Source organism: Notechis scutatus, chromosome 3 (genome assembly GCF_049901735.1).
Source record: "Notechis scutatus isolate UNSWTSFEM ecotype Mainland chromosome 3, rNotScu1.2, whole genome shotgun sequence".
Classification (NCBI taxonomy): Eukaryota; Metazoa; Chordata; class Lepidosauria; order Squamata; family Elapidae; genus Notechis; species Notechis scutatus.
In genome coordinates this window covers 93,055,769-93,080,178 of record NC_142011.1, presented here as the reverse complement: position 1 = coordinate 93,080,178, position 24,410 = coordinate 93,055,769, and the positions used below count along the sequence as shown (strand labels likewise).

At 36.7% G+C, this 24,410-nt stretch overlaps 1 protein-coding gene across 2 annotated transcripts in view; it reads left to right on the top strand.

Moving 5' to 3' along the window:
* The window catches only part of CAMSAP2 (calmodulin regulated spectrin associated protein family member 2), an 88,122-nt gene that overhangs the window by 37,762 nt on the left and 25,950 nt on the right, over window positions 1–24,410 (top strand). The window contains exons 5-7 of one of the 2 annotated variants that reach the window (XM_087960780.1): window positions 7,251–7,283; window positions 10,174–10,315; window positions 11,977–12,116. In XM_087960780.1, coding sequence (XP_087816906.1) covers window positions 7,251–7,283; window positions 10,174–10,315; window positions 11,977–12,116 — 315 coding nt within the window. The remainder of the gene's footprint in view (window positions 1–7,250; window positions 7,284–10,173; window positions 10,316–11,976; window positions 12,117–24,410) is intronic. The other variant, XM_026671747.2, reaches the window with a different exon arrangement.

Genomic DNA, 24,410 nt, shown 5'->3' with positions numbered 1-24,410 from the left:
CAGGAGAAAAGAGTTTTATGTATGTTTGTAGCCTTGGATTAGGGTTAGGATAAAAAATAAATAAATGAATAACAAATTCATTCATCGTTTAGATTTTTCTTACAGTACCTTGTTTTAGAGGAAATTCAGAGACAATTTTTTGTTTTGGTATATTAAACACCAAGAAATACAATATTAAAATGAAAAATAAAGCAATGATTAAAAACAAAAGTAAACACTGAAAGCAGTATGTGCATATCCTTATAACATGCAAATACATATTTGACTTTAAGAAGAAATATGCAAAAATTGTAAACATTCATATTCAGTATTTCCTCCCAAAATGATGTTTGTTCAGGTAAAGATAGTGTTTTATGGATAACATCATTACTATAATGAGTGAATAATTTTAGTCAATATATTACAATACAATATTTTGATGCCTCTATTGCTTTGTACTTTTTCAGCCAAAACTGTTTTCTTGTCACTTGCACAAATGGAGCTGTGCACACACTCACCAGCGCATGCTCACCCACTGTTTCAGTGGCCCAGTTCTGAACAGGCCACGACCGTAGACCGGGGATTGGGGACCCCAGTCATACAGCATTATTTAAAGTGAATAATTTTTAAAAACAGGTGCTTATAAATGAACACCTTAATAAGAGCAGAATGTTTTCTCCAAATGTACACCTTGTCATTTAAGAGACTTTCTACTTTCATCTCTGTGTTCTCCATTAAGCTGCTCCGAGCATCCGGAGAGTGGGAGGTGCTTAGTCTCTGCTCAGATAGGCTGGGCTTAATTGTTAGGACGCTCTTACTCCTCCCTGGCTCCTCCCTAGCATCCCCCAGTTTTAGCTCAGCCTTTGGTGTGGTAGGCAGCTTATCCTTGGCCAGAGCAGGAACATTTGAGGTTTGGATTTCTTTAAAACGAACCAGATTCTAAATTGCTCTCTTCTTAGCTCCAACTGCAATTAAAGGGGAAGCAGTCGGACCAAATTGCAGATCACCTTTTTGCGATCTGGATGCATCCGTGTCCACAAGGCTCATGGTGCCATTACTCGGCAGTCGCGTTGGCTGCCCTCACATTGGATATATATACAGATATTTATATATAGACTCAAAACACAGCAGCAAGCGACCACCAGGCTAAGTTCAGCCTGCGCAGATGGTGGTAGAGGGCCTCATGTTTGTTTGGTGCTGCTCTAGATCTAATGCTGATTGAGACCAGAAGCAAAAAGAAGATTCTCCCTTCCCTCCTTTGTCACCATCTGCGCAGGCTGAACAGAACCTTTCAGCCCTTTCGGAGAGGCTCCTTTCGTCCCTTTTATTAAGGCCCATTCTCACCTAGATTCCAGAGAGTCCCAGGATATAGGGGCACCCCACAGTCGGATAGATCAGAATTCGCTGACAGAACGCGCAGGGGAGCACAAGAGAGAAGATCCTTTAGAGGAACAGGGAGCAGGGATTTCCGATGCCCAAGATAACTCCAGGGATTTTGCTCCTATTGGAGGATGGTTAAGACTCTTTGCAAACCGTTGGGACTCCTCTACATCGGATTCCTGGGTCCGTGACACTATCAGATTTGGCCTAGCTCTGGAGTTCTGCTCCACTCCCCCAAACTTTTTCATGAAATGCCCTCTTTCCAGGGTTCCTGTTAAAAGGAACTTGATGGAGCCAGTGATCAAGCATTTATTGGAAATCAAAGCCATCCAACCAGTAGCCCGAGATCAACAAGGGCACGGGTTCTATTCACTACTTTTCATAGTCCCTAAGAGTTCGGGGGAATGGAGGGCAATCCTAGATTTAAAAAGACTCAACCGTGCTCTAGTCTTCCGCAAATTTAAAATGACTACGTTGCAAACCATTCTGCTTAGCATAAGGAAAGGCGACTTTTTAACTTCCATTGACTTAACAGAGGCTTACTTACACATTCCAATTAGACCTTCTCACACCAAATTTCTCAGGTTCTGTTACAACAACCAACAATATACCGCCCTGCCCTTTGGGCTGTCATCTGCCCCATGAATTTTTAGAGTTTTAGAGTTTCTTCAAGATGGGCTCAATAGGGGTCTCGCACCAAACACTTTAAGATGACAGGTGACGGCTATTGCCTCAGTGGTGACCCACATCACCCAAGGATAAGGAGTTTTCGGTGTGCCATAAATTTATGTCCACCGGTGGTATATCGTTATCTGACCTGGGACCTCAACAAGGTACTCACAGCGCTCATGAAGGGCCCATTTGAACCGCTGAAAACTACCAGTCTCCATTTTCTCACATACAAGGTAGTTTTCCTCATAGCTATAACATCAGCACGATGTATCTCAGTAATAGTGGATCTATTGGCCCGTAAGGACCTCTGTATTTTTCATACAGACAGAGTGGTTCTCCGTCCAGAGAACCCATGTTAATACTAAAAGTCAATTCTGCTTCCCACAGGGCACAAGAACTTGTTCTACCAAATTTTTGCCCAGTCCTTCTCAGGGTCTAGAACATCAATGGCACCGACTGGATGTCCGCAGAGCTCTTCATACATACTTACATCAAATGGCTCCCTTCAGGAAAACTGAAGCCCTCTTTGTATCTTTTCAGCCATTCACTCAGGGCCATAAGGTCTCACCTTCTACTATAGGCAGGTGGCTTAAAGCCACAATAGCCAAGGCATACAAGACTCAATCATTACCCGTGCCTAGGGGCATTTCGGCGTATTCTACAAGGAGCGCGGCAACTTCAGTGGCCTGGGCCACGCAAGCCCCTATAGCAGAAATATGTAGGGCGGCAACATGGGTTTCCCCATCTCCTTTCATTAGGCATTACAAAATTGATGTCTTTGCTTCTGCTGAGGCCTCCTTTGGAAGGAGGGTGTTACAACGAGTCCACTCAGACAGTGTGGGGGGGGGGCTCCAGACCAGGTGGAGACCCTCCCGTAGGACAAGCCAAGCTTTGGTATGTCCCACTCTCTGAATGCTCAGAGCAGCTCAATGGAGAAAGGGTGTTGGTACTTACCTGATACGCCCGTTCTCGGTGAGTTGCGACGAGCATCCAGCCCCTCCCAATATCTGTCTGGGGGGATCCTGTTCCAGCCAACAACTAATCTGGAAATATGTAAATAATGATAATAATAATAATAATAATAATAACAGTAGTAGTAGTAGTAGTAGTAGTAGTAGTAGTAGTAGTAGTAGTAACCACAAACAAGCAAGAGAGTCAAGAGGGCAGGGGTTGCATCACCTTGTCTTCGCCAAAACTGGGGGATGCTAGGGAGGAGCCAGGGAGGAGTAAGAGTGTCCTAACAATTAAGCCCAGCCTATCCGAGCAGAGACTAAGCACCTCCCACTCTCTGGATGCTCGTCGCAGCTCACCGAGAACGGGTGTATCAGGTAAGTACCAACGCCCTTTTTATTTTTAAAATGTCATTGTGGGAAAGACACAGACATTTTAAATAATTGTATTTCACTTTAATAAACAAAAAGATTACTAATATTCTTCTCTGTATCACTTTATGAATACTTTCCTTCACATGAGTTGTAGTTAAACCATGAAACTTCTGACTAACAATACCTTCTCATTTCATCTCACCAGGAACCATGCCTACTAGATATAGAATAAGCTAGGATTTTGAACTGTGATTTAATATTCTAGCTTGCTCTAAATCTGATAACAATAGTTTCACTGATCAGATAAATCAAACAGGCTACACAGATCAGGTAAAGACACGTGTGTATGTGTCAGTGGTGGGATTCAAATTTTTTACTACCGGTTCTGTGGGAATGGCTTGGTGAGTGTGGCAGGGGAAGGGTACTGTAAAATCTCCAGTCAGAGGTAGTATTTGCTGGTTCTCTGAACTACTCAAAAAATCTGCTATCGGTTCTCCAGAACTGGTCAGAACCTGCTGAATACCGTTTCTGGTATGTGTGTGTGATGGCTTAACAAGCTGAGACATAATCATTCAGGTATGATCTTAATGTGGAGCTACCCACGGTCATTATAAATGCAAACAACTTCTATTATCTCCCATGCAGTTTCTTATATTATTTCTTGATAATAGTATGTCATGGTTGGCTTATTCTACTGATTGCTATTTTAGTCACATCCCATATGTGCAGAGTGTCAGTTCTTTGCTCAGTCATGAATATAATTTTCAAATGTAAACTTTGTTGTTGAGGTCCAGTAGCTCCTTAGCCTCAAGAGGAATCTCTCCCCCTCCATTTCATTTCATTTTTCTTGGTGCTTGGCTAAACAAGCTCTACTTCTTTTACTTCCTGCCTGCCTGCTAAATTGAGCCATTCCTAGCTATGCAACTGTCACAATTAGGCTCCGCATCAGTTTTGCTAAAGTAGCTGACATAGCTCGATAATTGCCCTGTCACTTCTAATGACTCTGGTCTCCTGTTTTGACCCTTTTCTGCCCCAGCCCCCAAGTTTGTTTTCATTATGAAGAATGGAACTAAATTATTTGCTTCATTGAAGACTATAATTAATGACTCACAAGTAGTCAGATTTAGGAGCATCAGTGAATTAAATTACTCCAGTTTATAGGTCCCTGCCCTCCCCCACTTCACTTCTCTGCTGTTATGCTTAGAGGATCACACTCTAGATTTAACAAGGGTAAGGGTTGAGTTTTTCTCCCCCTGTTCTTCAGCCTAGAAAGAACTGTAGAGCTGTTATTTCTGCAGCATTTTAAAAACAGATATTTTACCAAAAATGCACATTAGTTTCAAGTAAGCATAACCTCTCTACATTGCCAATATTGGTGATTTTTTTTTTTTTTTTGCTTAATGAGATGTAGAACATGTTAAGCCTTAAAATTGGACAGATGGATGGATGGATGGATGGATGGATGGATGGATGGATGGATGGATGGATGGATGGATGGAAGGAAAGACAGACAGATAGATAGACAGACAGACAGATTTTATGACCCATTTCTACAGTACAGAATAATAATTGTATGGAATCGGAGGTTGTGAGGTAATGCTTGTGAAGTGTTTTAATAGTATTATATTTATTTTATTATTTATCTATTGAGCTTGTATGGTGCCAAATCCATTTAGACTCATGGAAACTTACCCACCCACCCCCAATTAAAACCATTAAAATGTTTGTGGGAGAACATAACAGTTCAAACCAATAACATTTCATGGTAAACAATGGAAACACTAATAGTGAAAACTAATAGATCCACAGCAAATGGCCTCCAGAGTAGCCTTGTTAAGTAGCCTTGTTAAATAAAGAGAGTCTCATAGCAGAACCACAATAAGTCATACTCCATGGCTACAAGCTGGCACTTAACACCAAACCACCGTCCAGAACAGATCAGTCTTCTCTGCTTTGCGGGAGGCCCATTATAAGGGGGTACTACCGTAATATCCAAAGAGAGACATTCTATGACCATGGTTAAAAAAACCATTTAATTGTTGACTCGCTCTCCCTCATCTTATAACAACATGGGGATACCTAACACCTTCTCTCATGAAGAATACACTTCAAATTGGCAAAAGCAGTCAGAAAAATATCTTGGTGCTAAACCAGGTAGAGTTTTTAGGTTAAAATTAGCAGTTGGAAACCTGTTTGCAACCAAGGTGAAGCTGTTTTGGGCTGACAGCCCTCTCGTACCCTCAGACAGCTACAAAGCTTTTTGGCTTTGCAAACTTCTACCGACAATTCATCTCCTCCTTTGTGAGGATTGCCAAACCCATGACGGACCTCCTAAAGGCAGGAGGTCCAGGGATGAAACCCCACCCGGGACAACCCCTAGAGTGAGACCTAAGTCCCCTGAATTCCTGTTTCTGGGGCTGTGAACTATATTGGGAAGATGAAAGGGGGAACCGGTCCACTCACCATTGGGTCGTTTTCGCCCTCGTCCTCACTGTCATAAGAATCCGGTGACTGATCACCATTGTCTGGGGTTCCCCCACTTCAGCTGCATGGGGAAGGACCCTTTCCCCCCTCCTTTTCTGTTGGTAACTATAAAACAGCCATAGAAATGTTTTATGAGTTGACATTGAGCACATCTTCCTGGCAGTTAACACTTGCTAGCAAGCAGCTTTGTTACAATAATATAATCATTTTTTGTGTATTTTAACTTAACTAATATTGTATTTTAACTTTCTGAATAAAATAAAAAAATTATTGACAGCAATATAATCCTAAAAGTTACAAAGGAAGCTTAGCTCTTTCATCGTCTGCCAAATGGTTTAAGACTCGAAAAGCAGGAGGTAAGCCAAATCAAATCTGATATAAAACTAGCTCAGAAATTAATTAATAATATTTTCCCTTCGTCACCCTAGGGAAAAGAAAACTCAGAATTTTAACACTTAAAATTATGATTAAAATTATTTTTAACATGGAATTATACTCACTGACAACAGAGGTTCTTAAAATAGCTTCCAATGATTGAGAATTAAATATTAGTAACTTTAAAATGGATTACAACAATATTCATGAAAGAAAAGAATATGTTTAAACAGCAATCAGAAAAAAAATATTGCTTAGTAGACAATCTTCCGAAGAATGAAAGTCACTCAGGAAAATGTACCTAGGTAAGAAATAAAATTTTGCATATGGCTTTTAGCATGGGAATTCAAAATACATCCCTATCAGTAGCTGGGCACTTAATAACCATTATTTGTGCTTATAATTTAGCTTAAGTGCTTGTCTCTGTATTCCCTGTATTTTCCCAGAATATAATTTTTTCTTCTTTTGTTCATTACCAAAATGCTAGTGTGAAATTCATCAGTCCATAACAAGTTTTACTATTCGTTTTACAACATATTAAGAGTGAATGAGTTTATCATTAAAAATTGAACAAGATTTGTTTTTCATGACCAGAAGTGCTGTAAAGATGTACTTTCTTTGCTCTTGGAAAAATGTAGAATAGAAATGTTCCAAAATTGCAACTCTGACTGGGAAGCCCCAGTGTAACTCATTTGAAGATTAAATTGTTTATTTTATTAGAATAATGGATTAGAAATTACTACTACTTTTTTGAGATAAAAGGTACTGATTACGTGTATTTATTAATTTATCTCAGAATGAGAGTTTTTCTGCTGCTATGTGTTGAACTGACAAATAATAACTTATTGTTTTCACATGGATACATTTTTAACAATGCTATTTCTAATAAATAAATGTGTATTTCAAGACAATTAAGTAAAAATAATTTTTCATGAATCTGAAAATGGCTTAAAGAAAATGTAATGGTGGAATTGCTAAATTACAGTCACCATGTTCATGTTCTTTGCCTGTTTTTTCCTGCTGCTTTCCTTGAAGTCTCCTTCCAAGTGGTTTTGGAAACTGGTTCCTGTAAGTTTGTCATGTTGCTTTACTTTGATTCAGTAGTTTAATATTGTATCAGTTGCTTTGCCAATATCATGATAGTCCAATCATGCATTTCATTTCTACCTCTTCCCCACTCAATGCCTTTTAAGTAAGACACACACACACACACACACACACACACACACACACACACACAGCAAAGGAAACAGCAGCAGTAATTTAAGACCAACACTCTGAAATAGTGTTGGTCCCATCATCCACCTTTCCCCATTATAGTTCCAGCTGGACAAATACCATCACAGTGTCCATTTCACAATTTTCAGGAGTAAGGAGTAAATGACTTACAAAAGAGGAACAGATAATGGAACAGCTCTAAACAGTTGAGAACCCTTATCCACATCAGCATAGATATAATGGGTATACATCAGGATTGTGAACGCTCATTTTAGTTTTATCATATATATGTATATATGTGTATGTATGTATATGTATATAGTTACAATTGCTCATTTATTACATTTAAACACATAATTAAATACATTTTTAACAACAAAAATTTTCACTTCCAAACAAACTTGGCAGTAGATCTAAAGTCATGTTATTTCTTTAATCCTAACATTGTGGTGGTTATACTATCAATTTTGAAAATGCAGAAATCTACACATTCGACACATTTATTTTACTAGGGAGGAGAAATTTTTGGAGGAAGGATAAATTGTTCTAAGATATCAGAAACATAAAAGTAATTATAAAAGATGAAATGCTGTGTTATTTTGGTATCTATTTACGGGATACCCATATACACACCGAGGCCACATACAAAGAAGAATGCATAGTATATCCATTACATATACATATGCATCTTGAGGATTTTGAAAAAAAATTGGAAGACATAATATGAAACTAGAGGGAATGAAATATCTCTTTAAAGGAGTTGTGTGTTTTTGCAGAGTGGTGTCAGGGTGATTCTGATAGCCTGGAGTGTTGGAAGGTGTGCAGAGAGGAGCAATAGCATCTGAAAAGCTTTGTTTTCTGGAGAAGGGAAGGAACCCTTTGTGTAGTACATAGCTAATAGGAAAGAGAGGACTGTGCCCAGATAAGATAATTTTCTCATAGCCAGGAAGTGATCCAAGAACCCAACTTGCCCTGTGGTAGCTGGTGCTAAAATTCCTGTGTTTGGCTGCTTCTATCACTATCAGTTTCATTATTTATAGGAAGGTCACACATGTTTGTTATTCCAGGTAATCATAGCATTGCAAGCTTTGAGAACCTCTGTAGAAGTTAATATTATTATGTCCACAACAAATCCTTTCCTTAGAAAAAGAGGGGAAAGAGGGAATATTGAACATCATGTGTAATGCTCAATTATTGTGGTGAATATACAAGATGGATGGATCTCTGATGCTTATATGAATTATTTTTCCCCTTCTGTAATCTAAAACAGCTTAGGCATGTTTTCTTCTCATTCATTATTGCTTCTTACTTCAGCGTAAACAGAAGTAAACAGAAATGAAGTCTTTGAAGTAAAAAAGAAACAAAACGAAATTATAGGGTGATGGGCAGTTTAAAAAGTAGAACTGACATCCTGGAGGAAGGAACACGGGCTTCTGTAGGAGAATTTAAAAGCATACCAATAGCTCAGCCAATATGACAAGGCCTCAGAGCTTGGTACTACAAGAAAAATAAACTTATATAAATTATATATTAAACGCTAGTTAATTCTACCTAATGTGAAACAAAAACACAGCTGGTGGGTTTGGGGCAATGTTTGATACATTAACTTTCGGAATCCAAAGAGAGCTGGGATTCAAATTAAAATTTGCCCAAATGCATAAATTGTCATACTTCCAAATAATAATGAATAGTTGTCCAAAAAAAAAAAAAAAACCAGACTCAACTGGGAATATATAATTAAGAACTGAAAGACAGGAAAACCACTGGCTTACATTTCTTAGTTATGACTTTTTTAAGTGCCTTAATAAATTCAGTTAATATTGTTTCAGAAAAGGAACAAATCTTGGCAGGTTATGTTGAGAATGACTGATTGACTGGTAGTAGCTTAGTTAATACATAATGTTAAACCATTGCCAGTGACTTACAAAGCACAGAGATATTCCCAGATAATGCTAGAACAAAACTAAATCACATTATGATTTAATATACTGCGAAATGTAAATCCTATTTGTGAGGTTAATTGTGGCTCCTTGATACCAACTAAATCTATTAACTATTGCTTGGAACTAGTTTATTTAGTTCAGATTGAAATTAATCGGCTGCAAAATACATAAGAGGGAAACTAAAGCTACAGTATACTTTTCATCTCACTGGACAGAAAATACAAACATTGGAATATCATAATCTTAAGGTATTTTCTTGCAAACTTCACAAACCAAAGCTTTACCAAAGGTTTCATTTTATAATAGGTCCATTCAGGGCACTAATTCATCTTACTACAAATGACCTTGAAGCTGTTTTGTGTTCTAAAAAGTATGGCTGAACTTGAGTTCTCCAATAAGGAAATAGGATCCATGCATTAATACTCATCTATAATGTGCTTTGTTTATAGCTTTATTCAAAATGTAAAGCAAGCACTGTGGTTTGTAATCCATGTTGTATGAGCCTAATTGTAATCTGCCTGTTTTATATGTCATTGCTCATTTCTGTTGCTCTGATCTCTTAACTCCTTAAGTATGAACATTAATGGCCTAGAAAGATTGTGTGGGTGTTGGAGAAACTTGATTAAAGACTGCACGCCTACAAATGGAACTGTTTAAATCTACATACATTAAGAAAATGAGGTGTGGTTTGAAAATTTTGAATTTGTTTCTTTATAGATATTTATAGTTAAAGAGTTTCCAGCATATCACTCTTTGTACAAATGTTTCTGGATGGTTTTCTTCTTTTTATATGACAGGCTCGATACCGGAAGGAACAGACTCTGCTTAAGCAGCTGCCCTGTGTTCCCTTGGTGGAAAATCTGCTGAAAGATGGCAGAGATGGATGTGCTTTAGCTGCTCTGATCCATTTTTACTGCCCAGAGATTGTTAGCTTAGAGGGTAAGTCTGCTTGATTACGATAAGCCTGTTAATCAGGCCTTAGCCTAGCTTCTTATTTTAACTGAATCTTGACTAATTTTTCCAATTTGTTCATTGATATTAAGCCAGTGTTCATTGGCTCAGGCATAACAGAATAATGGTTTAATGCAAACCAGAATATTTCTGCTATCCTTGTTTGGCTTTAGTAGAAAAGTTCCCAACATAATGAACTTTGTGGTTTTATGAAAGTGGGAATAGGTGTCCTCACCAAACCAGTGTGCTTCAACTGAAAGTTTAACTATTAATTTAAATAAAATACAAATTTAATTATTTTTTTCTGTGGGTCATTTTTTTATTGTGGGAGCAGGTTTAATAAACTAACATTTGAAATCACTAAATAGATTTAAAAATTGGCTTTTATTTGGGTGTGACAATAAATAATTGCTTAACAAAATGGCAACAAACTTTTCATGAATCTTTGGCTTATAGCCCCCCTGTGTCTTTCCCATTCCTTCAGCATGATCATTGCTGTTTTGAATTAATCACAGCTTTACATTTTTCTTCAATTATGAAAGAAACAAATAAACTGCAAGCATGGTTAAAAAACATTTTTTTTAAAAAATAGACAATATTAATAGCACTTTAAAATTATGCAAAAAAAAAAAAAAAACAACCCAAAGTATAATTATAGAAATAAAGCTGGTTGCCTCTTCACTATCTCATGGTTGCTTAGGAGTAAATAATTACTACTAAGTGGGTTTTCGCTTGTCAAAAGTCAGCAATTTAATGAAATTAACATGTGAATGATTGCACAGTATATCACTCACTTGTTCCTGCTTTCACAGAGACATGTAAAAAAAAAAATCAAAAAGGTAACTGCTTAATAGGAATCAAGGATTATGATTAACTGTCCTGGCAAATTGACTTCAAACCAGATTTTGCTATTAGTTTAGAATCCCATTTTAGATGCACTCAGTTAACCCTAATGGTTGGCCATGCCATATAAAAGTATCCCTTTTCAGGTTTCAACCACAGTATTTATTTACAGAAGTGAAAGTGAATGCAAAAACACATGGCGTGTTTGTGAAGTATGTTTTAGTATTAGGTGCCATCATTCCAAAGCATTGATATTTATTAATGTGTAAATGAGCCAGTTTGGTATAGTTAAGGCACAGGCTATAAACTGGGAGGCTTTGATTTTTAATTCCATCTTAAGCAAGTACACAGCTGGTCACCTTGAACCAGTCCCTGTCTTTCAGCCCTAAGAAGAAGCAGGCAATAGCAAACCACTTTGAAAACTTTGCCAAGAAAATTTAAAATTCTTGTCCAGGCAATCACCAGGAGTCAAAAGCTGACTGGAAAGCAGAAAAAAACCCAAAAATATAATTCTACAAAATTCTGGTCCATTGTTTTATTTTCTGTGTCTAGTAGTTTGATTGTTTACAAAATCACTAGTTTAAAGAAGGTTACCTAACTGTGAATTGGCATTGTTGTGAATAAAAGCCTATATGAGGATTCCTTGGTGCTTTCTGAGCTTGGTTGTTTTCTTATAGACCTTTCATTACCCAAACTAGGTAACATCCTACATAGCATATTGGAAATGAATTATGGTTTTCAGTTTGTTTCTGAATACTGGGAATTGTAGAGCCACTATTGTTTTTTCCCCCCTCTCCATTATATAGATATCTGTTTGAAGGAAACCATGTCACTGGCTGACAGTTTGTACAATCTGCAATTGATCCAGGAATTTTGTCAGGAATACTTAAACCAATGTTGCCATTTTGCACTGGAAGATATGTTGTATGCTGCTTCTTCAGTAAAGGTAATACAAAACAAGATGGCTGTAGTTGTTTTATTCTCTTCTGTGCTGTGTAAATGCACTGAGGTCCTGCTACTGCTTTCCTTTGCTATTCCATAATTAAATCATATAACCTATATTTTAATTTATTTTCCAATAGTGATTTATTAATTGCATAAATTTTCACTCCTATACCAACTCTGCTTTCTTCTGCATTGAATCAATTATTGTTTTCTTTCTCATGAATTCAAAAAAGGAATTTTCTGTTTAATTGAAGGCATCACTATAATTGTATCAAGGTGACAGGAAATAACACTTCTGGAATAGACTTGTCTATTTGCATTCATGCATTGTAATAACCTTTAGATTTCCATTCCAAAAAGATGCTTAATCTCTTTAACTAAGGTTAAGTTAAGATTAAGTTAAATAAGATTAAATCTGATGTACCTTTCCTTGGAACTGCGTCTCAGTGAACTTTCATACACAGAGTTTGGGGTTATTTTCTGAATAAATAATTATCTATCTGTTTAATCTGAGCTTGAGGGCGGAGTCTCTCTGGCATTTACTGTTGTATAAATTGTTTTGTGAGACTTTCAAATTAAAAAATAAAGAACTTTTCTGGCCTAATCAAAATTTCACCACTGTTAATATTACTTACACTTGCACATTTAAACTAATGAGTATTATCATGTTAACTTACTATAGTGAAGGTGTATGAGACATTTAAATTATCAAATTAAAAATAAAGCAATATGCACTTTTGCAGAATCTCTTTTTTAGTTATATTTTTACCCATTATCTCTAAATAAATCCTGTTTCTTTACATCTTGTTTCAAACCTTTGTAGCTTCTCTTCCCTTTTTCCCCTCTTTGCTTCTCCAGTCTAGCCTTTTTACCCCTTTGTCTCTTGATCTCCACCCTCTTCTGTATTCCTCTTTTTTGTTGCTTTCTGACATTGTGTCAACTTTTGACCTTATTTTTCCCTTTTTGGGTTGTTTTTTTAAATCTTAAATTTTCCATTCTCTTTCCCCCCCTTTCCCTTTTCTTCCCCAGCTAGAGTTGCTTGTTCATTAAGATGGCTTCTTCATCCCAATCTTCTTGTTCTTGTAATTTCTCATAAGTAGAAATCACCATTTCTAAGAAATGAAAAACGGAGCCAAAAGAGCCCTTCCCTTCTTGTTCCTCTTCTTTATACTTTTTGAATTCCATTTTCAGTTCATCAACAAGTAATGCCATTGTAGAAAATGTTTTTAGTCTTTCAAATAATAGTTTCCAAAGGTCCCAAAGTCACCAAGCAATCCAAATACACACAGACTGTTTCGTTTAACACTTTCTTCTTTTTACAGTTTCTCTTCCTGGGGTTACAATTGCAAAGTTCCAATTAAAATGTATCTTTTAGAAGTCTTGTTACAATTTAGCTCTAGTCTTGTAAACTCCAAGCAGCCTCCTCCAGCAAAATCTTAATCTTAATTCTTTTCCTCTCCCTTCCCACTTACAGCAAAAAAAAGATTTTTTTTCCCCCCAATGTTCAGAAATCTTTATTGTCCCCTTGGCTTTAATTTTCCAATTTAATTACCTGCTGATGCCAAAGCAGGTTTTTCCAATTTCTCATTCATCTGCTGTCATCGTAAGGAAGGAGAGTGAGAAAGAAAACTTTCCCTTTTCACTTTCATTCGCTGCTTCCAGATCTTCTTTGGGAGCGATGTATCTTTGATGAAATTTAAATTCCAGGGTATTTTAAATGTTGCTAGTTATCCCGGTCAGCCAAAAACTTTTACTTTCTCAGCTTCCTCCTGCACATTCTTTTCCAGATGAGAGCTTCTTTGTGGCGGCCATTTCTGACCGCCGCTCCACCGCTTTCGGAAAAGGGAGTTAAGCCAGCTGAGAAGGGGGTTGCGATTCCCCCCGACCCCTGCCAGATCTCCCCTATCTTCAGTTACCTTTACGGGTTAACTATAGCCCCGAATCCGGCTGGATCGGGGCACTCCAGTGGCGAGCGCAAGCAGAAACCGCGCATGATTGCGGATTCCTGCCGCCGCCGAAGCCCTGCAAACCGGAATATATGATTATAAAATGGGATAAAATATTTAATGTAATTTAGTGAAATTTTCTTTTCTTTTTTCTTTTTTGAATAAAATAAATGAAATGAAATATGAGAGAATTGCACTAAGAAGTAATGGGAACATTTTAATTTCATAATACTTTAAAATATAAGTGAAATGGGGAGGAAGTAATTAAGTAAAATTTATAAGGGTGCCCATAGAAGCATGATATCTATTTGAAAAGGAATGTGTAAAATGTTTAAGACTTAAATGAATATTAATTGTAATGATAGAGTTTAATTGCTATGGATTATTGTTTTAATTATATTATAAACTTATAATTTTTTCTTATTTTAAAATATAGTATGTAGCTTTAGAATGTACTACGCAGAATCCGAATGAAAATTATGTATTATTTTAAGTGTTAAATTTAGGGGAAAGATATAAAGGCGTTAACACAAAATTACATTAACACAAAATTACAGGAGGAATTTTGTGTTAATGAGAAAAGATAATAGACAGCTGAAACAGAACAGACAAAGGATATAAGTATAATGATTTAAATTGAGATGAAATAAATAAAACAGAATTAAGAGAGTGAAAAGAGGGGAGAAGCTATATAGAAAATGTAGAATGGTAAATAAGATATGAAATGGTATATAAAAGTGAGCATGAATTTGAATTTATGTCTGTACAAAAAGATGTAACCCGGGACTAAGCTGCTTTCCAAAAAGATGTTTTATGTTTTCATGTTTTGTGTTTTGTTTGTGTATGTTTGTTTATTGAAAATTAATAAAATTCTTTAAAAAAATAAAAATAAAGCAATATGCTATGAAAGTGCTTTAATTCAAGCAAAATGAGGCATACGTAAATAAAATATAAATATATAGCTAAATCCTGCCTAATATATCTTGATAAATGAACTTGATTTTCTCTAAATCTAATTAATGTTAGGATATAAATATGACTGAATCTTGCTCAATATTTATTTATTTGATTTGTCAATCGCTTACAAGATAATAGGTATAAGTATAAACATAGTTATGAATACATGAAATGGATACATATAAGGAAAAATAAAAAGAAACAATAGGACAGGGACGATAGGCACGTTGGTGCACTTATGCATGCCCCCCCTATATAATATATAGCTAAATCCTGCCTAATATATCTTGATACATGAACTTGATTTTCTCTAAATCTAATTAATGTTAGGATATAAATATGACTGAATCTTGCTTAATATAACCTGATAAATTTTGTCTTCCTACTCGTGATTCTGAATTATAAAATTGCACAGCCATTTCAATTAAGAGAAAACTCAATTGTAATGTCTTTCAACATTTTCAGAAACTTATTCCTCATATGTAAATAAGTAGTAAACTAGTGTAGTGCTGTAGTTAAGGGATTGGCAAGGATCAAGATGGAGATAGTCATGTTTACCTTCAATCACAGAAACTTTCTGATTGACTAAACCAACCTCCCAAAGATTTATTTTTGTAGAGATGAAATACAGAAAAATCTATCTGTAACTGTCTTAAGCTTGTAGAGAAGGAGCCAGGATATAAATGTAACAAATGAAATGTTACAGAAAGGGCGAAAAGATTTTCCTCCCAGAATTTTGACAAGGAAACACTCAACTAGCATTGTGCCATGGAATCTTAGACTCCTAGAACCTCAGTTTAAATGATCCCAGGGAGATCACTTATTCTAATACTCTAAAATGATTATTTTGGAATAATTCTGGTTTGTTAATGAAGGGTGGTAGAATGCTTAACTAACTGAAAACCTTTTACTCTAGGATCATGGTTTCTTATTTTAATGTTCAACAGAAACTGAATTCAGTTGAATAGAATACAACATGTGTGCATTTCAGTAGACATATAAGGTCATAATCTGCTTTTAAAACATGAATAAGCCTCCCTTGCATCCTGCTGCAGCAGTACGGTTTTGAGTACCAACTGCAGCTGCAATCTGCTGTAGCTATTCTCAGTTTATCATTTTAAATTGCTTTTCCAATGAGGAATGAGCAACTTATTATATGATTTGCAACATATCTGCACTGTGTGCATCCTACAGAGCACATGAGTCTCCTTTTGCAGTTTGATGATGTGGATAATTTCTGCCCTTTGATATCAGTTATTATGTGCTCCTATGTGATCTTAGCTTTTTTTTTTCTTTATGGCAACCAAAAATCAATTTCTTATTTAAATATATCTTTGAACCCCTTCATACTGTACTGTGGTCTTTAAGCAAGTGTGGGCAGAATAAACTATTAGTCTATGTAAATAGTTTAGTGCATAATCAAGGCTTAAGGATTAGAAAAAAACAAGATTTTGAATACATGATAGTGCTGTAAAAGTGCCAAGCTGTTAATAAGACTCCAGCAATAGCTTTATGGCTGTGAATCTTTTTCCAGATTTATAAAAGGTGGGGAGGACAAGAGGGTTAAAAGTGGAAATGTAAAGAGCTGATAGTGGGGGGGTGAAAGATCATAAAAGAGATGGTGTATTGGGTCTATCTGTTCTTTTATGTGCTTTGGATGATTCCTTGGCAACAGAGCTATCAGACTGCTACTAGCTGCAGATAAATTTAGAAAACTCTAATAACCAATTGGCCATCTGAATTATTTGAGGTATAAAATGTTGTGGAAAAACCTTGTTTCCTTGAATGAAGCTAGATTTTGCCATCTATAGTGGGATTGACCAAAATATCACGGTTATGAAAAAAAGTTTAAATTCCCACAGGGCTATTTTTAAAAAAATCTAATCAAAAGTATGAGAAATTAAATACAATCTTCAAGTACTTTTTGAATTAAGAATTGTTAGGCTACGTTCTTTAAAAACTATATTTTTCAATACAGTTTAATTTTTTTCGCCATGTACATTTATACATCCTAACTAGACTGTGTTCTTTCTCTGTATCATATAATATATGTGGATATATACATAATCTTTTTCATTCGTTTATATATTTGTCATGTTTATGTAAGTATATTGGACATGGTGATCCTTTGAGAGCTCTATGCAACAAAATTTCATTTTAATTTATGCCGATTAGTGTACATTTGAACTTACAATAACTTTATTAAGTTCTAAATTTCTGATAAATCAAGCTAGACATTTATTAGGAAAAGTTTGGGAAGGTTCCATATAAATAAATTTCAATTTTTTCTGCTTCATCATTTGAAAACTTCAATCCTAAATAGATCTATATATCTTATTTAAGTAAACACAATAAAGCTTTCTAGTCTTTTTGGCTTTCTATTATATACTATAAAGTAGGTCATGCTCATTTATTGAGGGTTAATTACTTGCAAAGGGGGGAAGCAACTGATAATTTTCCAACCTCTTCTTTGTGACACATGCCCTGCGTAATAACCTGAATTCATCTACGCATCATCTTTCTCTAAAATATTAATGTTGAAAGAACCCTATTTAAAATCCTCTCTACTAAAAAGCTAGTCAGCCAGAATTATGTCAGTTCCAGTCATCACGCCTCACTCAACACTGAGACAAAACAGCCACACCTGTGGACTTTTAAAAGATTACCATTTTTTAAAAAAATAATGCTAAAGTTGCTTCCATGTTACACCTTGTGTCAGGGAACTACTATTTGCTTGTTCAAAGATGACAAATGATTGCAATGCCAAATTGGTTTTGTAGGAAAAGAGTTCACACATGTCATGGTATGCCTTCTCTTGAAGGGTATACCTCTCAAAGGATCCCCATTCCCATGTTGGTTGAGCTGTAAAAATGACGCCTCAAATGTATCCACAATCAAAAAAAGTATCTATAGGAAAGAAAATCCAAATGTTTGACTGTCCTTGTGATATTTTAAGGCAGACATCGAAAACCTCAGGCCCATAAGGTTGTACCATTAAAGCATCCATGTCAGTCATTTTCCCCTCTTGGAAATAAAAGAATAACCATGTGATGGAGAAAGGAGGTTGATTCTTCCATGACTAGATTGATCCTTGAAATGAAAACGACATGTATATGAAAGTTTGACATACAAAAAGACTTGTATGTGAAAGTATTTTTTTGTAAGAAAGTTCATGTTGTACACATGTATGCCACAGTGCCTGATGTATTCAGCTTTACCTCAGAATGTTCTTCACCTGTGTCTTAAGCAGAGTTCATCAGTATTTGGAATAGGTTGGGTACCATTTTCCAAATCTTTTGAATCATCAGTCCAAAATGTTACCATCTTACTTGAAATAAATGTCAGTCTATTGTTGTTGTTTTTTTGTCTAGTTTTACTGACTGCAAGTAATATGTACTTAATATTTCCATTGCAATATCTGAATATTTCTGAAATAAATCCAAGCTCTGGTTAATTTTACAGGCAGCCTTTGACTTATGACTATTCATTTAAAAACTGTTCAAAATTACAACTGTGCTGAAAAAATGACTGGTCCCCACCCTTATGACCACGGCAGCATCCTTGCAGTCTTGTGATCATGATCTGGACACTTTGCTACTGGTTCATGTTGGCATTGGTTGTAGCATCCTGGGGAATCCCATGATTGCCATTTACAACCTCCCCAACTGATTTGTGACAAGCCAAGTCAATAGTGGAAGTTGGATTCACTTAAGGATTGCATCAAAAATCAAATCACATAATGCCACACTTAACTACCATACAGCTTAAGAACAAATTTTCCAGTCCCAATTATGGCTGTAAGTCAAGGACTACCTGTATTTAGTATTTACAGGAATGGGACAGAGTCCTATAACACAGTTAAGTATAAAGCATAGAATGAATGTTTTTCTAAAACCAGGTAGTTTCCACAGAGTCATCTGTTTCCAGTAGTGCTATTATGGAATATAGTGTAAGGGGCTAGTTTTTCACAGTGAAGTAGGAGCATTACATCAGTATCTCTCAGTATTATAATGGAATAAAGGAATTGTTATTTTCTTCAGGGCCGGTGATGTCACTTTTGGTGAAGTAACAGTCGTTCAAAAGTAACAGCAAGAACAAAAGTTAGAACATTTTTACAAAGGAAATCTACAAGCTTGTTTTTAAAAAATTGCTAAATGTTTTTGAAATGTGATTAAAATATTGAGCCTAGACCATTTTTAGCTATAAATAAGTGGGTCGTCTTAGTAAATAATATGGATAGGATTTCTGAAGCAGCCCTCCCACACCCATCCTTACATCACAAGCTGCTTTTAAAATGAATGGTTTTTAATATGATACATCTATAAACAAGTCAGAGATAATATTAGGTTTATTCAAGCATCTTGGGTGAGATTAAACAATAGTTGAAATCTTTGCCTATTATATAAACACATTCAATATAATGCATTTTTAGTAAAGAAAAAACATGTAATGATCCATTTTTCCCCTTGAATGGTAAAAATTCAGGATATTTCCATTCACTTTCAATATTGTGCTGAATATAAAAGCAGTGCATTTTTTCTTTTTTCAATGCTGTTTGAAGGTTGATAACTATGGCAACTGGATGCTTGTTTTCAGCTAAGGGAGACACTTGCAGCATGTGAATGATCATGTTGCTGCTTAGCCACTCTTTCCTCTTCATTTCTCCCTTGATAAAAGTTATTACTAAATTAGGAAGTCCTTAATCATGGTTTTCTTTTACTTGAATTGGAAATCATCATTATCAGTTTTGGAATATACTGGGATTCTAAGGTTTAATTTGAAGCTGGCTTAAGATACCAGGAAGCTGGGGTTCTCCCCCGCCCCACAAATTGGATGAAATAGAAAACACTGACTGGGTTCACAATTACAGCAAACCATAATATGGTTTCTTTTTGACATTATGATGAATGAATGCATTTATTGCAGCTTGTCATTAGGTACAGCCCAGGCCATTGTGGTTTCTCTAGCAAACCCATAACAAAATTAAAGCATAACACGATATGAACATTGATAGTAGTAAATCTGAAGCTCCTATATAGTATTCTGTTATGTCAGAAAGATAAATATGAATAAATAAGTCTGAGCAAAGCCTCATTTAGAATTTAGCTTAAGTCCTATAAAGAATTCTTAGAATTTAGTTTATTAAGCCCTATACAGAATTACCAGAGCTAAGCCAATGACTTTTTTCAGTGCTGAACAATATGTATAATTATCAGGTTATTATCATAGGCGTCCTGAATATGTGTTAAGACATGCATGTATTCTCAAATTGCTAGGATGCAAGCAAGAATATGTAGCTTGGAAAGTAATCTCTTGATTAGAGAGCCTAGCCTGCATGGTGAACATGATTGGATAAAATCTGGCTTTTTTTTTTGTTTATAACCAACTAGCAAAATATGTCAAAACTTACCAGTATTGTCCATCCTATTATGATGGAATACTGTATGTGACCCAAGTACAACTATGACTGGCAACCTATATCTTCTCTGGGTTACTATGAAGAACACCAAAATTGTGGTGCAAGGGTGAGGGGGGTGTCAATATCTATGAGGCCATCTGGTGACAACCATGAAATATGGAAGGTTTCAGCTGGAAATGTAGGAGTAAAGTACAGTGAAATAATGAATGACATGAAAGAAAATATATATGGTGTGGGTCTGTGGAAGGAGAAAGGGGAAGATATACAATATAACTGAATAGAAATGGATAAAAATGGTCTGATTTTGTCAAATGGAGTTGATGGATACTTGCATGGAAACGAAGACATAAAATTAATTATGAATAGAAGAGCTAAATTATGTGTCAGACAGTAAGAACCAGAGTCATCTAGTTTGTTGATGGTAGTTGTGTGTTGCATTCCATTATCAGAGATGACTTGTTCTAGACAGCAGTCCATAGAAAAAATATTTTGTAAGATAACATGAACAGATAAAGGAAAAATAGGATGAGATATGGAAAAAGCAATTGCATTATTAGACACCCAAGAATGAATGAGCATGGTGACTATTTGGTAAGCATCTATTAAGAAAAAGATGTATTAGTTTCAACTTTATAGTTTAATACACAAGGTATCAAATTAATATAAATCTTAATATATGATTTATTTAACTGTATATGATGAATGAGAAGTGCAAAGGTGATATTATATTTATATAAAATACACAAGTTTTATACATCTGAAGACAAACAAAAATATGTTGAGATAAATGCTCCAAAGTATCATTGCAGAATTCTTGCAGGAAAATTCCTGTAGTTTCCATTAATGCATCTAAATACCCTTATTTGCTGTTAACCTCTTTTTTTCTTTCCTTATACACTAACAGGCATATTGATGAAAGCAGCAGGGTTGATAAATGTGGTATGTAACCTATTATTTATGTTAGGAATGAATCTTAGGGAAAATAGCCACAAAAGAACAGAAAGGCAGTTAAAGAAATGAAGATAAACTTATATTGACTGTAGAAAAAGGAAGTACTAGTTCTGTGTGAAAAAGCATTCAAAGATAAATTCATCTCCAAATAGGATGTATAGAATGTTAGGAAAGATTACGTGGAAACAAAGTGAATGTACTTGAAAAATATGGGAATTATACTAAGAAGAATGAAAAGACAGGTGGAATGAGACTGAAAAATTCATATCAGAGAATAATTATTGAAAACATTAGGAAGATAGGAAGATAAGGTATATAGGGAGAACAAGTAGTTTCAGGGAATATAGTCAAAGAGCAAGGGACCATTAGAATTACAACAACAAAGAAAATGCTTATTATTTTGATGGGAATAAAATGTTTTAGAAATGGGTTGAAGAGAGCTCAACAAGGAACTTAAAGTTAATGTAAAAAAATAAGAGTGATGTACTGTGAAAATGTTGAAAATTATAGGGAATCCATGTGTCCCTGGAAAAATGTTAAATAGGTGAGGTTTGCTTATCTAATGGCTGTGTAATTTGTTTAATGTTTGCATCAAGGCTACATCTGGGCATGCCTGACAGTTGGAAGAAAGGTATTATGAATGTGGATTGATTATAAAACTCAGTGACTGTTATATATTTGAATGTTTGAGTGTTCCGTTCTGATTGGTTCGGCCGACGGCGGGAAAATTGAATAGCCGTCATTGGCCGAGAGCCGCGAGCAGCCGCTATAAAAGAGGCTGCCGCGGCTCCGTTGTTGTTCAGTTACCGAGAAGAAACTTAAAAGCAACTAAAGATTAACTGGTCTTGAGTCGTCTTTCCCACAACTTAACACTGGCGACGAAGGTGGGATTCTGAGACAAGGAGACCAGTTGAGCATGTGGCAACGAGAACCGAGCTAGACGAGATGGCCGGCAACAACTCGCCACCCTCACCGTTCAACCCAGCAACAGAAGACTGGGAATCGTACATCGACCGATTCCTCATGTTCCTAGAAGGGAACGAACTCCAAGGAATCTCCGACAATAGGAAGAGAGACGTTTTCCTCACCCACTGCAGACCCACAGTCTTCAAAATGGCAAAGGCATTAGCATCACCCCACGATATAAAGAAAATGGCATGGCCAGATTTAGACAAGTTACTACGAGCCCATTATACACCAACCGTCACATGCCTTATCAAGCGACACAAATTTTACAAGCGTGACCAAAAGGAAGACGAAAGCATCGGAGATTTTGTCGCAGCCCTAAGACACATTGGAGGAGTGTGCGAATTCCTAAACATGGAGGAGGCTATGAGGGACCGCGTGGCTCTTGGATTAAGAGACCTTACACTACAGAGCCGACTATTGACCAGACCCAAAATAACATTGACCGAGGCAATAGAAGAAGCCACCGCAGCAGAAGCAGCACAAAGATCAGCAGCCACCATGCGACAGATGAATAAAGTAACACAGGAAACCCCGAAAGACACTAACCAAGCTCAAAACAAGAAGCAAGAGGAGACTCAAAAAACCACCACCACGACACACTATGAGGACGTTGAATCCCTATCCGAAACTGATGAGGAAGAAGAAGAAGTAAATCAACTTCGGTCAGAGAAAGGCAGATGGGAGCGCAGGGAAAGAAAGTCGGGGTTTCGTTGTGCCAGGTGTGGAGGGGACCACCCACGTTCCGAATGTCATTGCTTCGATGCTATTTGCAGGCATTGTGAACGGCGGGGACACATAGCTAGGGCATGCCGAAACAGAAATAACTATAGACCTAGACAAAGAGGAAATACAGGTTGCTGGATAAAAAAGCTACCTGGACCTGGGGGTGACGAGAAGAAACCGCATTCCAGGGAATCAAAGACTTAATTACATCAGACTGTGTACTAATCCAATATAGTGAGACCCTGCCACTAACGTTAACCTGCGATGTGTCACCCTTTGGCGTCGGGGCCATACTCAGCCACATATTACCCGATGGAAGAGAAGCACCGATCACATTCCATTCAAAAACTCTATCAAAAGCGGAGCGGAACTACAGCCAATTGGATAGAGAAGCGCTGGCCGCAATAACAGGAGTTAAAAAGTTCCACGAGTACATCTATGGCAGGAGATTTTAACTGGTCACCGATCATAAACCGCTTTTAGGAATACTCGCAGGAAACAAACCCACACCCAACATATTGTCACCGCGAATGACGAGGTGGTCCGAATTCCTTGCTGCATACAACTACGAATTACTGGCCAGGAAAGAACATAACACACGCTGACGCCCTGAGCTGTTCTCCCCTACCTGAGTTAGATGATGATCCTGCACCAACCACATCAACCCTGCACATCGAGACGCTGGCAAACCTACCCATAACAGCAACAGACATTGCGAAGGAAACCGCGAGAGACAGAATCCTGGTGTGGATTTTAAATTGGGAGGTAAAGGGTGGCCAGAGACCAAAAGCGACGAGACCGTTAAACCATTTCGGCACAGACAAACTGAGCTGTCAATTTTAAAAGGATGTGTACTGTGGGGGGATAGAGTGATCATACCAGACAGATTGAGGGAACAAATACTTAAACTATTACATGAAGGTCACCCAGGTATTGTCCGAATGAAATCCCTGGCTAGGAGTTATATATGGTGGCCAGGGATGGATTCGGATATAGGGAAATGGGTAGCAACATGCAAACGATGCCAGGAATCTAGACCTGCACCCCCTTCTGCACCTGTACTTGACTGGGAAAAACCTAGGGGCCCATGGTCTAGAATACACATTGATTTTGTTGGACCAACAAAAGGGCATACATTCTTAATAGTAGTAGACGCTTACTCAAATTGGCTAGAGGTAAGCGTCATGCATTCAACCACAACAGAAGCTGTTATTAGACAACTAAGAAAGCTTTTTGCAATGCATGGATTGCCGGATTTAGTTGTATCTGACAATGGACCGCAATTCACTGCACTAACATTTGAGAGGTTCCTAGCCGAACTAGGTATAAG